Source organism: Lithobates pipiens, unplaced genomic scaffold, assembly GCF_037356315.1.
Source record: "Lithobates pipiens isolate NorthernLeopardFrog02 unplaced genomic scaffold, aLitPip1_a1.2 Scaffold_30, whole genome shotgun sequence".
Taxonomy (NCBI): Eukaryota; Metazoa; Chordata; class Amphibia; order Anura; family Ranidae; genus Lithobates; species Lithobates pipiens.
In genome coordinates this window covers 35,855,884-35,873,131 of record NW_027507791.1, presented here as the reverse complement: position 1 = coordinate 35,873,131, position 17,248 = coordinate 35,855,884, and the positions used below count along the sequence as shown (strand labels likewise).

Sequence of the window (17,248 nt, the reverse complement as noted above, 5' to 3'; positions counted from 1 at the left end):
GAGGAACAAAAATTGTGACATGGAAAAGTGTGAGCTGGCAAAGATTGGTACTGGTGAAAATAGGTCATGCGTTGTTCAATGTCAATTGTTAGGACAATTGCCCACACAGATTTGAACAACAGGTGAAGTGAAGCCTTGTGAAGATACCATAGGGGATAGCTGCTCACCTGTGTGTTGTCCCTCTTTGGGCCTGGCCCTAACAAATCCCGAGCAAGAAAGAACTGACAGTATTGGTAATTGGAGAAATGGTGGTATATTACTGAAGGTTGGTGTAAATAATGGCCTTGATATGAACATGAATAATTTCTTGGAAAATGAGCGTGATACACAGATGTTAAGCTCTGGGGAGTTGGTGGTCAAGGGTAAAGGCAACGGAGTTGGTAAACCCAAGAGACCTGTTGTGATGGGGAAAACCAGTACCAGTGAGGGAAAAGGTAGTTCCTCATCAGGTGTAGTGTCTGAAGCAGGTTCCCTACGGAATCTGGAAACAGAGTTGAAAGGAAGTAGCAGTAAAGGCGGTGGGCCATCCGAAAATAAATGGGAGCTGAGGAACCCCAAGGACAGAGGGGGTAGGCTGCGGATACAGAACTGTAGGACCCCGCTGCAATCCAGGGTAGGGCGTGCCTGAAAGCACACCCGAAAAAAGGGTTGGGCCTACGTGGCTGATGGCCAACACAGAGGTGTCCCAACTGCTATGGTAGGTGCAGGTGTTACGCCCTCTGGGTTGAAACAAAGGGGGGGATATGTGGTGGTATGGTACCCCACCAGCAGAAGAATTTCCAATCCTGGGACCGGGTTTTGAGAACAGCCAGAAGTCTGGCTGGATGATTGCACAGGTGGGCTTAAAACAGAGCAAAGACCATGGTTCTGGACTCCACCCTCCCGAGGAGTCCAGGCGATTAAGGGAGAAGTGTGCATGTCTGCACAGGTCGGTCTGTCAGAGTAGACAGAGGGTCCAAGCTTGTGGGCTGAAAAAGAAGCTAGTAAAGAGTGCTGAGGTGTACAGGAACTCAGTTACAGAGCCAAGAGGGCTGCAGCATAAGTCTGAGCAACAGTGCTGCTAAAGAGAGCCAGGTGGCTCGGTATTTTTGGTTCTACTTACATTATTGCTGTGGAAAGCTGAAACCCCTGTGTGGGCAACTCTTCTGTTATCGAACTTTTCTTTCTTTAACCACTTTCAGACCGGACCAATTTGCTGGTCAAAGACCAGACCACTTTTTGTGATTCGGCACTGCGTCGCTTTAACTGACAATTGCGCGGTCGTGCAACGTGGCTCCCAAACAAAATTGGCGTCCTTTTTTTCCCACAAATAGAGCTTTCTTTTGGTGGTATTTGATCACCCCTGCGGTGTTTATTTTTTGCGCTATAAACAAAAATAGAGCGACAATTTTGAAAAAAACGCATTATTTTTTACTTTTTGTTATAATAAATATCCCCCCAAAAATATATAAAAAAAACATTTTTTCCCTCAGTTTAGGCCGATACGTATTCTTCTACATATTTTTTGTCAAAAAAATCGCAATAAGCGATTATTGATTGGTTTGCGCAAAAGTTATAGCGTTTACAAAATAGGGATAGTTTTATAGCATTTTTATTAATAATTTTTTATTATTTTTTTTTTTTACTAGTAATGGCGGCGATCAGCGATTTTTATTGTGACTGCGACATTGTGGGGGACCCATCGGACATTTTTGACACTTTTTGGGACCATTGTCATTTATACAGTAATCACTGCTATATAAATGCAGTGATTCCTGTGTAAATGACACTGGCAGTGAAGGGGTTAACCAGTGGGAGGCAGTGTAGGGGGTTAAGTGTTCCTAGGGGTGTGTTACTAACTGTGGGGGGGCTGGGCTTTCATTTAGTGAACACTGATCTCTGCTCCAATCACATGGAGCAGAGATCAGCGTCACTAGTTGCTAGGCAGAATGGAAAAATGCTGTTTACTTTGCATTTCTTCCATTCGGTCGCTCCGTGAGACAATCGCGGGGATGCCCGCAACGATCGAGTCCGCAGGTCCTGCGACCGGACTCACTGAGGTCCCGACCAGCGCGGGAGCGCACCGCCGGCGGCGCGCTCCCGATGGCAGGGCGGCAAATTTAAAGGGACGTTTACGCCCATTTGCCTGCCCGTGCCATTCTGTCGACGTACATCGTCGTGCGCTGGTCGGCAAGTGGTTAATAAAAGTGGGTCTACAAGCCCTTAAAATGACATATCTGGCGTGGACTCAGCTCACTGGTAAGCTCTACTCTTAAGCTAAGATAACCCCCAAATATTACTATATATATATATATATATATATATATATATATATATATATATATATGACGGGCTGTATATATATTAAGTACACTGCATCTAACTGAATAGCCTGCCTGCTCAATCCAAATTACACTCTCTCTCTGTCCACGCCAACAACACGCTACACTGAGCCGATGTGCAGGCAGACTTATATAGCATGGGGTGTGGACTTAGTCCCCCTGAGCCACAATTGCCTTTGGCCTTTGGCCAATTATGGCTCTCTTAGCTGAGGGTGCTGGGATTGGCCAAAGCATGCACCATGACCTGCATGCTTTGGCCAATCATCATACAGCAATGCACTACGCTCACGCAGTGCATTATAGGGCGTTAAGCGGTGCTCAAATTTGGTGCGAACGCCCTAATGTTTGAGTCAGTCATGTTCAACCCAAACATAAAGCTCATCCCTAGGAACAGGTATCAGATAGCAGAACACTCTAGACCATAGGTAAGGTCCTACTACTGCAGGTGTGTTTAAATAGACCACTTGATGCCATCCTAGTGGCAGGCATGTGCACAGCTGTGCGTCCATGAACTCCACACTTAACGCATTCCTGGTATTTATTGCCCCTTTTGGATCCTCCACTATCAGTGTAATTTGACCACACCCACTGTTCAATGCAGTTCAGTGGGGGAGCTTGGTTGAGTTCTGCCCCTATTCTTAGAGAGGTGTGGTCAGTGGGGTATATAAATTTAATGATAAGGGGAATTTTAAATAAATAAATAAATTTAAGTGTTTTGACAAACGGTACGTGATAAATAAAAGGGTGATGTCTGAATCTATGTATAATGAATCGCAGTGCCTCCAGCCACTTATGACAGTTAATAAAAAGATGTGAACTCTGTTCAGACAATCGGTAATATACCACAATAATTTCCTGAGTTCGTTAATCTATCTTACCAGTGTATAAATATCTCTCAATTAAATTATTAAGTAAATTAATTGTATTAATATACAAATATAATTATACAACTTCATACAAAACCGGAATTTCTGGTGATTAATATTTCATACACATTACCAAAGACATCAACTCAGCAATAAAAAAAGTCCCTAATATTTGAAAAATAACACAAGGGTAGACCCAATCTACTATGTTAAAAAGGGTGTGGTTAATCACACCTTAAATTCAAAAACACAATATCTCTTGCTGCTCGGAAGACAATTTTCTGACTTTCTCCAGCCGGAAAGAAGTCAAAATATGTCTTGCGGAGCCAACAGATAGATATTATCAATTTGAAAGAAGTCTTAATTTGATAGGACTACCAGATTGGATTGGGCGATAAATAATTTCCTTGGGACCACAATAGCCAAATTAGTTGCAATACAGGTTGATCTTAATTTCACCCACACACGGCAAGACAAATAATGTGGGAATTATTAAATACTAAACTACCCTTCACACAGCACTTGATAAGATTAAAATATAAACAGTAAAATATGATTCCTATAATTTTCGTAAAAAAAAAAAAAAAAATTATCAACATTTATATGGTCAGTGTTTAAAGGAAAAGATGTATATTCAATTTGTCCTAACAGCAATTTCCAACGAGATAGGGAGTGGTCACTTATTACCAAGCTTGTGTTTGTCCAGAGAGTGTATGTCAGCGTGTGGATCTGTGGTCCTCGGTCTCCTGAATCATGTGTGTGTCTTTTTGTATGGTGCAAATTGTTGGATGGTTACCTCCCTCTCCTCATGTTTACCATCTTGTGATTGGTTGGTTCTAAATATGGGAGGTAAATATGGGAGGTAAGTGCCCTAATTCTCACCCGCCCATCTGTGATCATGGTAAAGGTGTAATCAGAATATGATGTCTAGTGTTATTATGAAATGTATTTTAATAGGTTTCACATTAATATAATATGGTGATCACTTGCCTTATGCCCTGTCATTTGCTGTCCCCATCTTGTGTACCTTGCTGGCTATAAAAAATTTCTACCTAACCAAAAATATTGAGATTGACAGAGATTTATGGAATCAAACAACACCACCTCTTAACCATAAAAGAATGGTGCCTAATCCTTGCCAATACATGGATGACTACAGTACACATTGATTTTTACTAAATGTTTTTCAACATTGCAATTTAACATATATATATATATATATATATATATATATATATATATATATATTAGATAAAGATATACACTCACTCTTGGTTCTGTTTCTGTCAGAAACCATGACCGAGACAGCAGTACAATTAAATCACACTTGTTGATTAATAAAAAGGTAAATAGAATAAGCGTAGTCCAAGCATAGCCAGAGTTCAGTAACCGGATCGAGTAGTCAGCCAGGTCAGAGTTCAGTAACCAGATCGGGTAATCAGCCAGGCCAGAAGTCATGGATCCAAGTAGAGGAACAGGAAGCAGGATAAGCAGCCAGAAGGGATGTCAGCAAGCCAGTTTTTAAACAGGAACGCAGGAGATGGTTTCTTGTGATGTGACCAAGGCGAAGGCAGAGATGAAGTGAACTGGACAGCTTTAAGTAGGCAGGTCAGACAAGCAGGATCAGGAACAGCTGGGTAACTGTGGAGTGAGATGAGAGCTGGCAATTAGCCGACAGCTGAGCAGCCAGCCCAGAGAAGAAAGGGCTAAGCTAGCCCTGACAGCTTCAACTTGTGATGGGTGTCCTTCTGGTGTATAATTAACCAGGCGTCTTGTGCCATTGTCTGGGGAAAAGCTGACGCCAAAGCCAATGCACTATGACCACTGGGCACCCGCGATCACTCCACACAGAGACAGAATGGAGAACTGTCAATGTAAACAGACAGATCTCCATGCTGTCAGGGGTGAGGGGAGCGATCTGTTGTTCATACTAAGTATGAACAACGATCACTCTCCTCACCCAGTCAGTCCCCTCCCCCTACAGTTATAATCACTCCCTAAAGAACACAGTTAACCCCTTTATTTGTGGGGAAAAAAGGATGTACATTTCTTTGCGTACAGCATCGCACGACCGCACAATTGTCAGTTAAAGTGAAGCAGTGCCGAAACGCAAAAAATGGCCTGGTCATTGAGCAGCCAAATCTTCCAGGGCTGAAGTGGTTAATAAATGTTTTGCATTGAGCAGCCAAATCTTCCAGGGCTGAAGTGGTTAATAAATGTTTTGCATTGAACAGCCAAATCTTCCAGGGCTGAAGTGGTTAATAAATGTTTTGCTATATTTTTTCACTCCATTGTTGGTACCATTAAAGTCCTTTCAATTTAGTGGGTTAGGGTTTTTTGTGTAGTCTATTTTTCAGGAAGAGGTACCGAACATACACTGTCCAATTTCTGAGGGTTCTCCAGTAGGACCCTCCTCCCATTAACACCTTTTCTTACACATTTTTCTTATTTAATTACTTTTCCTGGAGTTTTATAAAGTGATTTATTATAAATGATTCCAATAAAGAGAAATGAGTTCCATTCATGTAAAGCAGTGTTTCTCAACCTTTTATGGCACTGATGGCTGCACTGATAGGAGGCACTGATAGGAGGCACTGATAGGAGGCACTGATAGGCTGCACTTATATGAGGCTCTGATGGCAGCACTGATATGAGGCACTGATGGCCTCACTGATATGAGGCACTGATGTCTTCACTGATATGAGGCACTGATGTCTTCACTGATATGAGGCACTGATGGCTTCACTGATATGAGGCACTGATGGCTCCACTGATATGAGGCACTGATGGCTCCACTGATATGAGGCACTGATGGCTCCACTGATATGAGGCACTGATGGCTCCACTGATATGAGGCACTGATGGCTCCACTGATATGAAGCACTGATGGCTGCAATGATAGCAGTCATTGATAGGCTTCACTGATAGGAGGCACTGATGGGGCATTGATATGAAGCACCGATGGCTGCACTGATGAGGTACTGATGGCTGCACTGATAGGAGACACTGATGGCTGCACTGATATGAGGCACTAATAGGCTGCACTGATATGAGGCACTTATAGTCTGCACTGATATGAGGCACTGATGGCTGTGCTTATATGAGGCACTGATGACTGCGCTTATATAAGGCACTGATGTCTTCACTGATATGAGGCACTGATGGCTTCACTGATATGAGGCACTGATGGCTCCACTGATATGAGGCACTGATGGCTCCACTGATATGAGGCACTGATGGCTCCACTGATATGAGGCACTGATGGCTCCACTGATATGAGGCACTGATGGCTGCACTGATATGAAGCACTGATGGCTGCAATGATAGCAGTCATTGATAGGCTTCACTGATAGGAGGCACTGATGGGGCATTGATATGAAGCACCGATGGCTGCACTGATATGAGGTACTGATGGCTGCACTGATATGAGGCACTAATAGGCTGCACTGATATGAGGCACTTATAGGCTGCACTGATATGAGGCACTGATGGCTGTGCTTATATGAGGCACTGATGGCTGCGCTTATATAAGGCACTGATGGCTGCACTGATGGGAGGCACTGATGGCTGCACTGATAGGAGGCACTGATGGCTCCACTGATAGGAGGCACTGATGGCTCCACTGATAGGAGGCACTGATATGTGGCACTGATAGGCTGCACTTATATGAGGCTCTGATGGCAGCACTGATAGGAGGCACTGATGGCTTCACTGATATGAAGCACTGATGGCTGCAATGATAGCAGTCACTGATAGGCTTCACTGATAGGCTGCACTGATGGGGCATTGATATGAAGCACCGATGGCTGCACTGATATGAGGTACTGATGGCTGCACTGATATGAGGCACTGATATGAGGCACCGATGGCTGTACTAATAGGGGGCACTGATTGCTCCACTGATATAAGGCACTGATGGCTAGACTGATAGGAGGCACTGATAGGAGGCACTAATATGAAGCACTGATGGCTGGGCATGCTGGCATGTGTAGTTCCTGAGCAGGAAGGACTCACCTTCTTTTCAGGGAACTGCAGCAGGCATTTTCACACATGGCAGGCACTTCCAGGACATCTGAGGTGTGCAGGAGAGGGGGAGGAGCTGGGAGATGGGAGGACATGAGACCATCGCTGGTCAGTCAGTCCTCTGGGCTGTGCAATAGGGGCCCTTCCATTGACAGGACCCGGGGAAGCTGCTGCCAGTCTGACACCCCCTCGCACAAGGAGCAGACTGATTCCCCCATTGGTAGCACAGTCCCACAAAACATGGCTACAGCAACCCACCGGGGACTGTATGTGTGCAGGAGGCGGGACTCAGGATACAGAGAACTGGACATACCCTCTGCCTGTGGTGCACATACCCCCAGGGGTATGTGTACCATAGGTTGAGAAACCCTGATGTAGAGAATAGTTACATTCATTCCTGGGGGAGAAATTAATTTTCTTCTGGTAACATTCTTCTCTTCTTCTACAGATTGGATAATACTCACCTGACAGACAGTTCCTGCCCCCACCTGGCATCTGGAATAAGAAATAACCAGACACTGAGGACACTGAACCTGACTGGGAACAATCTGGAGGGTCCTCATTTCAGGGATCTGATGGAAGCTCTGACAACAAGCCGGATAAAGGAATTACAGTGAGTATAACAGGACTGACTGAGACAATAATATTCTGGGACCGTTTTATATCTAAACCACATAAATAATATAGAAATATGAGAACAAATAATAATGGAGATATATTTAATCTCCTGGTTGTCTCTATATATCACCAATATCAGACAGTTCTCTAAAGCTGGATATAACATTTAATAAAATGAAATATCTGCACTAAAAAACTTTGTGAAAATCTTAAGAATGAAATTTTATAGATCCCTACACTTAGTGACAAAATGTGTGATGAGACAAACGAGAAATCTGCAACCTACAATGTGTCCGAATACCAACACTTGCTGAACATTTCACAAATGAATGTAGATGTGATAACTCCACCAATAGTGATCAGATATAACAATTACATTTACTACAAAAATGCACTTTCATACATGTGAGCAAGGGGAGATCTCCTCCAACCTATTCACAGCTACTTCAATCTACACTCACCAGCCACTTTATTAGGTACACCTGTTAAATTGCTTGGTAATACAAATTGCTAATCGGCCAATCGCATGGCAGCAACTCATGCATTTAGGCACCTAGATGTGGTGAAGAAGACTTGCTGAAGTTCAAACTGAGCATCATAATGGGGAAGAAAGGAGATTTAAGTGACTTTGAAAGTTGCACGGTTTTTGGTGTCCGTTGGGCTGGCCTGAGTTTTACTGGGATTTTCACATACAACCATCTCTCGGGTTTACAGAGAATGGTGAGAAAATAGCCAGTGAGCGGCAGTTGTGTGGAGGAAAATGCCTTGCTGAGGTCACAGGAGAATGGGCAGACTGGTTCCAGATGATAGAAAGGCAACAGTAACTCAAATAACCACTTGTTACACCCAAGGTATGCAGAATACCATCTCTGAATAAACATATTGAACCTTGAAGTAGATGGGCTACAGCAGCAGAATACCACACCGGGGGCCACTCCTGTCAGCTAAGAACAGGAAACTGAGGCTCACCAAAATTGGACAATAGAAGATTGGAAAAACGTTGCCTGGTCTGATGAGTCTGGATTTCAGCTGCAACATTCAGATGGTAGGGTCAGAATTTGGCGCATGGATCCACCCTGCCTTGTATTACATGATCAGGCTGGTGGTGGTGGGGTAATAGTGTGGGGGGAAATTTTCTTAGCACACTTTGGGCCCCTTAGTACCAATTGAGCATGGTTTAAATGCCACGGCCTACCTGAGTATTTTTTTCTGATCATGTCCATCCCTTTATGACTACAGTGTCCCCGTCTTCTGATGGCTCCTTCAGGATAGTGCCCCATGTCACAAAGCTCCAATTATCTCACCACTGGACAATGAGGTCCCTGTCCTCCAATGGCCTCCACACTCACCACATCTCATCCAATAGAGGGCCTTTGGGATGTTGTGGAGCGGGAGATTGGGATTATGGACGTGCAGCCGACAAATCTGTAGCAACTGTGTGATGTTATGTCACTATGGAGAAGAATCTCTGAGGAACGTTTCCAACACCTGGTATCTATGCCACCAAGAATGAAGCAAAAAGGGTCCAACCCGCTACTAACAAGGTGTACCTAATAAAGTGGTCGGTGAGTGTATAGAACATATAATGTGCAAAATTACATAAACATGAAGAGCAACAAAGTTATCTTATAAAATTTGCAAACATCAAGAGAACGTTCATAAATGTGAAAAAGCGGATTTCCTACAAGCCATTCACCACTACTTCCATCTCCAATCACCATACAGTGACTTGTGCAGTAACAGAAATAGTCCCAAAGGTTCATCCAGATGGTTTAAATCAATACTGATCAGCTGCCACCTCTTTGCAGCAACTTCAATCCACCTCCACCACACCAGTGAGCAAATAGGTCACTTACCAAAAGTAGGGATGAGCCGAACACCCTCCTGTTTGGTTTGCAGCAGAACATGCGAACAGGCAAAAAATTTGGCAAGAACACAGGAACACTGCTAAAGTCTATGGGACACGAACATGAATAATCAAAAGTGCTCATTTTAAAGGCTTATATGCAAGTTATTGTCATAAAAAGTGTTCGGGGACCCGCGTCCTGCCCCAGGGGATCTGTATCAATGCAATTTTTTTTTTAAATAGCCATTTTTTCAGGAGCAGTGATTATTTAATGCTTGAAGTGAAACAATAAAAATGAAACATTCCTTTGAATATTGTGCCGGGGGGGGTGTCTATAATATGCCTGTGAAGTGGTGCATTTTTCCCGTGTTTAGAACAGTCCCGCAGCAAAATTACATTTCTGAAGGAAAAATTTGTCATTTAAAACTGATTGTGGCTGTAATAAATTGTCGGGTCTCGGCAATATGACTAAAACTCATTGAAAAGAAGAGCATGGGGTCCTCCCCAGTCTATTACCAGGCTCTTTGGGTCTGGTATGAATATTAAGGGGAACCCCGAACCAATATTTTTTAAAAAAAATTGCATAGGGGTCATCGCCCAGGTGGTTGGAGGAACGTAAAGGGGACCTTTTAAGACTGTTAGGCCTAAGAAATTAAACATTTTTTTTTTGTTTTTTTTTTTTTTTTAAGCTTTGGCACTTTATTTGCAACGTTTGTGGGCTACAGATTTTTTTTTTTTTTTTTTCAAAATAGTTTATTGTGGTTTTGAAATATAACAAACAGAGCATACATAAGCAAAAAGATAAACATCAATGTATCATCTCAGAGACATACAATGCAAATACATATTCAATGTAACACTTAAGCCTAGAGATTTGGTGAGGAAGCATACCTGAAACAACTATTGTTTATAAAAGGGGAGAGAGCAAATAATTGAGCAATATAAGTGGGGTAATGAATTACATGAGGTCCACTACTGTCTATCATGTTGCTTAGAAGACTAGGACATAAGAGTAGTGGGCGTAATAGTGATGGATATGAATACCCCAAACAGCAATAGCTACTAAAACCCATTACAGGTCAAAAAGGATAAAACGTAAACCTAGAAACGTGCATCAAGTCTCTGGTAACAGCATCCACCCCATATGGGAACTAACTGTGGATGAGAGTAACACACCCGGTAGAACAACCGAGGAGTTTGTGTGGAGACTTGATGGAAAACATTGTAACTGAACAAACCATTTTTGTTTTTAAAAGAAAGATTTAAAGGATAACAAAAGTTAGAGCCCAATCGAATAGAGAACATATGGGGGGGGATGAGGAGGAATGAATGGGGAGGAAAAGTGAAGTAAAGTTGACTAGAGCAAAAAATACCAAGATCATGTAAGCATCCCAATGTTTATTTAGGACGATGAAGAGGGTGGTAGGTGAGTATCGGTATAAGTAGGGGATAGCTTGAAATGTATCCAACATGCCCAGGTGTGAGTGAATCGTGAGTGTGTGTCATGAGCTTGATGTATAAGTCTTTCCATTTCTTCAGTATGATTGATTTGTCTAAACCAATCAGTCAAGGTAGGAATTTTGGCGGTTTTCCAATGTCTGGGGATGCACATCGTGGCGGCATTTATCATGTGTAAGGCAAGAGACTTCCTATAGCTGCTCTGTGGGATCTGCGTGTGATGAAGGAGATATTGGGCTGGTGAATAGTTCGGAGCGTATGTCGTGATCTTTACTACATTGTCATGGAAGAAATTAAACATTTTTACCTCACCTTTCCCCCCCTAAATTACTATTTATTTATTTATTTTCCCCTTATTTCTTTCCTCTTTCCTTTCCTTTTCTTTTTTTTTTGGGAATGATAGATAGATATGGTAGATGGGGAGTGAGTCACTGGTAGATGTGAAAATACTAGCTGAAAGGTGTCTAGTGCTGGATAGATAGCGATTGCGACTTTGGGGTGGGAGGGTGGGGGGGACACGTATACGAGGAATATGGTATTGGGTAACAATGTTTATCACATTTTAATATATAAAAATGCCAGGGTTTAAATCTTCTTTCTAAAGTTGCATTGACACGGGGTTAGCAATGTGTTTTTTTGTTTTGTTTTTTTTGTGTTTTTTTTGTGCGACAGGAAGGAATATGGTGTTTGGAAGAATGTACTGATCAACTAATAATAATTGTTATATTAATTGCATTGAATTTTAAGGTAGGGTGAGAGGTTTCATGATATTGATATTTAAGATGGGATGTCACGACACGGATTGATATTGACACTGATGATTTCTGATTGTAGGTATATTATGATATATTGTGTGGAGGGGAGGGCAGGGGGGGAAATGGGTGGAAATTTTATTTAAGTATGCTGTATAATATACATACTCATTTGGGGGCGGGAGTGGGGTTCTCCCCTTTCCTGGCCCCCTCTTCCCCCCCCCTTTCCCCCCCTTGAGGACCCGATCCAAACGGGCCAGGGCAGGGTCGGGTAAACTGATGCTTAATAGATTTTTTTTTTTCTTTCCTTAACTGGGTAGGCAAGGTCTATAATTGAGGGGGGGGGGTGGGATGCCTGGGAACCAGTGAGGGTAGTGAATGATAGGGCCACAGCAGGGACCCCTAGGGGAGGCTCAAGAGGGCAGGGGTGGGCAAGTCAGGAGGGTAGGGAGGTTGGGTGGGGAAGGTGGCGCACACTACTCGCGCATTGGGAGGGCTTGGGATGTGGCAAGGGTGGGGGGATGGGCTGCCCCACCATTAGTGAGGGTGCTGCTCCCTCTCTCCTCAGAGCTTCCTTTTTCGACTGCAGTTTTCTTTGACCTGGATAACACCCATGCAAACAAATAAGGTAGATATTATTTCGTGGAATGTAAGGCCGCGTACACACGGGCGGACTGTTCGCTCAACTTTGTTCGTCAAACAATTTGAGCAGACAGTCCGCTCAAAATTAGCATGGACGGACTTGACTACACACGACGAACGAACAGTCCGATGAAACTTGCGCCATGACGTGAACGGCACGTACGACGGGACGAAAAATACGACGTCCTATACACTGCAATACAACCTTCGGCGTGTAAATCCTTTCTGAGCATGCGCGGAACTTAGTTTGACGAACAAGCCTACACACGAGCGGACTGTCCGCTCAAACCAAGTTTCAGCGAACAGTTTTACGGAAATTCCGAAAAACTTTGTTCGTCAGACAGTCCGCTGAAACTGTCCGCTGAAGCCCACACACGAGCGGACTGTCCGCTGAAACACTGTTCAGCGGACAAAGTTGAGCGAACAGTCCGCCCGTGTGTACGCGGCCTAAGGGGACTGGGCGATTCAAATAAAACCTACCATTCTTTCCACTCCTCGTATTCAAGGGGAGTGAGTATTTTAGTAAAAAGGGGGACGGACTTCTCTTGTAGGGAGTCCTCTATTGATTTGAAAGGTAGGTATGTCTTTTTGCACTGTTCAATTGGTAAACAAAACTATATCCTGGCAAACATTTATATACCCCCTCCTTTTAAGTTGGAGGTGATGTATAGGCTTTTTGCGTTTAGCTTGGATAAATTAGGGACCCCAATAATAATACTGGGAGATTTTAATGAAACATTAGACAAAAAGCTGGATAGATTCCCTATACCGGATGGGAACAGGGCTGAAAGGGGTGGTCGCTTGCAACAGTTCCTAACGGAAACAGGATTAAGTGGCTTATGGCGTATGCGACACCCACAGGAAAGACAGTACTCCTGCTTTTCAAGTACATACCATACCCTCTCAAGGATGGACATGGTCTTGGGGAATAGCGAGGCGTCGGGGCTGGTGCAGGATATAGAATATGGGGTAAGAGGGATTTCAGACCATTCCCCCTTAACGATATCTATAAGGGCGGGTGATGGAGTTGTCCGGGGGAATGGAGGATAAATCCTAGTTGGCTGGAACTAGTGTACCCCAAGTGTGCTGATAGATAGGATTAGGGAATTCCTCCAAATTAACGCAGGCTCAGCTACCCCAGGAGTGGTTTGGGATTCATTAAAGGCCTATCTCAGAGGGATATTAATCCAGCAAGTGGCAAAAACCAAGAGGGAATCCCAGGAACAGGACAGGGAAATAGCAAAAGGAGTCGCCCAAGCAGAAAAAGCATATATTGAAGACCCGACGCCCAAAAAACAGAAGAAATGGCTAGATAGCCAGCGGGTGCATAAAATGATGCTTATGAAAAGGGCAGAGAACAGGAGAATATTTCAACGTCAACATTATTTTGGTGAAGGGGAGATGGTGGGACGTGCCCTCTCTCTTTTGATTCAGTCAAATAATTCTCTCGGTTCAATCCAGGTAATAAAAGCCATGAATGGGGATTTTGTCTCTAGCCCATTAGAGATTATGAATGTACTTGCTGACTACTACGAAAACCTATATAAATCAGTTACAAGGGGCCGAGACAGAATAGTAACCGATTTTCTGCATCAAACAACAATTCCAGCCCTAACAGAACAAGATAGAACGAGCCTCGACACACCTCTTACTTTTGAAGTGTTCAAAAACGCAGTAATTGAAATGCCTAATTATAAAGCCCCAGGACCAGATGGTCTACCAATAGAGATTTATAAGCGATATGGGGAAGTACTCCTGTCGGAATTTTTGGAAACTCTCAAATGGGCATTGGATGTGGGCAAGCTCCCTACTTCAGTGACGGAGGCTAATATCACCTTGATTCTTAAGGAGGGGAAAGATCACCAGGAAGTCTCCTCATACCGCCCGATTTCTCTATTGTGCTCCAACGTTAAAATTCTAGCTAAAGTGCTGGCAACCCGCTTAAATAAATATATCCATAAATTAATTCATCCAGACAAGACTGGGTTTATTCCAGGTAGAACAACTAGTAACAATATTAGAAGAGTTTTTCTAAATATCCAAACGCCAACGGATAATGAGGGCCCTAGCGCCAAACTAGCCCTGGATGCCATTAAAGCTTTCGATAGCTTGGAATGGGACTACTTATGGGGAGTGTTTGGAGCGATTTGGTTTTGGCCCACTATTTATTAGATGGGTTAAATTGCTTTACAGCTAACCTAGGGCAAAAGTGAAAATGGGTACGACACTTTCTAGAATATTCCAGCTGGAAAGGGGGACTAGACAGGGATGTCCCCTGTCTCCCCTCTTGTTTGTCTTGGCTATGGAACCCTTGGCTGTCCTGACGAGATCGCGTACGGACATCCAGGGCTTCCGACGTAGGTCTGGGGAAGAAAAAATTGCTTTGTTTGCAGACGATGTCCTTTTCTTTATTGGAGATATAAATCCTACTTTAAAAAATGTGATGCAGATGATGGGTGACTTTGAACAACAGTCAGGCCTGGGAATAAATTGGAATAAATCAGCGCTTTTGCCACTTGCTAGGCCAGGGGACCAACAGCTACCTAGGACTCCATGTTTGGAGGTGGTAACCAAGTTAAAATATTTAGGCGTCTGGGTCTCTGGAGAGGTAAACCACTATGTCAGCGAGAACTTGGTACCATTACTAGCAAAGTTAAAACAAAAAGTGAATATTTGGTGTTGCCTTCCCCTTTCGGTAGCAGGACGCTGCAATTTATTTAAAATGATCTGGCTCCCACAAATATTATATATTTTGCATAACTCACCCATTTGGATCAATCAGAAGTGGTTCAAGAAAGTGGAATCGCTATTCCGAGAGCTGATCTGGAAGAAGGGTAATGCTCGGATCAGTTTGCAAACATTGCAGCTTCCTGCTGAGAGGGGGGAGTGGCAATCCCACACCCAAGGCTATATTTTCTGGCAGCCCAGCTCCAGCATCTGGTTGGGGCTGGTGTCTATGGTAGAGAGTGTTCACGTAATAACATGATGATTGAGGGATCACCTTATAAGCTGCTGGTTGAGACTTTGGAGGCTGACTTATTTGCCTGTAGGTGCCCTTCTAGCAGTTTGCTGAGGAAAGTGTGGCAGGTATCTAAGTCAATCATGGTATATACGGGGGTGACTGACTATACCCCTTTGTGGTATAACGGAAATCTACCAGAGCTAAGTAGAATAGACAGGCCCCAGGAGTGGGAAAGGCAGGGAATCAATAGATTAACGCAATTATATGAAGGGAACCACATGAAATCTTTTGAAGATCTTAGACGAGATTTTTGCATCTCGAATAAGGAGTTCTATAAATATCTACAAATTAGGCATGGGATTGGGGCCCAGTTTGGGTCGTTGACTATAGAGAGGGTCGAAACTCCCCTGCTCCGGGGCCTGGTTGAGCATACGCAAAAGAAAGGGGTGATCTCCAAACTATATATTAAACTTAGGGATAAGCTCTTGAAGGGAGAGGGACCAGATAGGAGTAGGGAGGAATGGGCTAGAGACATAGGGCCGATAACCCAGGAGCAATGGGGGAGGATACTAGAACGTGGGCGGCTGGTATCATTATCTCCCTCGCAGAGAGTGTCCTATTTGTTTTTTTACCTACAGAGTGTACTATACCCCCCATAAAATGTGGAAGATAGGAAGGTCAGCCAGAGATGAATGCCCTAGATGTAAGGCACCAGGTGATCTCCTCCACATGGTGTGGAAATGTCCAAAGCTATTCAGGTACTGGATAGAAATAGTCCAGCGAATAAATAGGACTTTTAAGGTTACTTTGGAGCCAGAAGCTAGGACCTGTCTCTTAGGGATTCTGGAGGAGGGTAGGGCTCCTCCCTTGGTAAGAACGGCTGTACTAAGGTGCCTGAACCAGGCTAGGCGGCTGATAGCACTGAATTGGCAAGGTAGAAACCCCCCTGTACTTGAATCATGGGTTAGCACCATGGACTCCACAATATGGTGTGAGAGAGTGGTGTATATAAAGCAGGGTAACTTAAGGAAACTTAGAGAGCTATGGAGCCCATGGCTAAACGAGAGGGGCCATTCCCCGGGTGGTGCAGGTGGGGGCGCGGGGGAGGTTGCGGGATTTCCTGCTTCCCCCTCCCCGCTCATTTCCCCCCCCAACCCCGCCTTCCCTCATGTCCCTGTTGTTTCCTCTTCCCTCCCAACCAGTCAAGTGTCTCTTGGCTGGAGCGTCTGGTGCGAGCAGTGTGTATTGGGGGGTAGGATAGGTTGGGAGATGGTTTAATGGGTTGAGGTGCAATAATTTGAATGATGCACATCGCTTCTCTTTTTCTCTCCTCTTTTTTTCCTTTTTTCTAGTCTCGATAGAGATGGTGATTTTAGAGCGCTATGTACATTTTTATTGCTGTTATGTAAATAGTTGAAAATTTAACAAAAATAAAGAAGTATAAAAAAAAAGCGGACTTGTCGCCAGCCATCAAAGTACCCAAGTACCTGTCACAGCCCACGAGGCCATCCGAGTACCCGAGAGGCTTTTTCTTTTCCATGTAATGTGATGGCGGCCATTGTCTGGATACCTCGGGTGATATTGGAGATACTACCTGGAGGTCTGACATTCCGTGGCACAGTCTGTTCTCATCGGAAGCCGGCTTGAGCAGAGTGGCGCTGCTGGAAGGATATAAACAAGCATGTCTGGGCCTTGCTTGTGGGGACAAACCTTTTGGTAAGTGACCTGTTTGCTCACTGGTGTGGTGGAGATTGATTGAT

General features: G+C 43.9%; 2 protein-coding genes across 2 annotated transcripts in view; both read left to right on the top strand.

Moving 5' to 3' along the window:
- LOC143942631 (NACHT, LRR and PYD domains-containing protein 12-like) overlaps positions 1-17,248 on the top strand; it is a 1,996,551-nt gene that overhangs the window by 1,174,174 nt on the left and 805,129 nt on the right. The window lies entirely within an intron of this gene.
- The window catches only part of LOC143943387 (NACHT, LRR and PYD domains-containing protein 3-like), a 218,393-nt gene that overhangs the window by 163,061 nt on the left and 38,084 nt on the right, over positions 1-17,248 (top strand). The window contains exon 6 of the mRNA XM_077465121.1: positions 7,659-7,823. Within this exon, the coding sequence (XP_077321247.1) occupies positions 7,659-7,823 (165 nt within the window). The remainder of the gene's footprint in view (positions 1-7,658; positions 7,824-17,248) is intronic.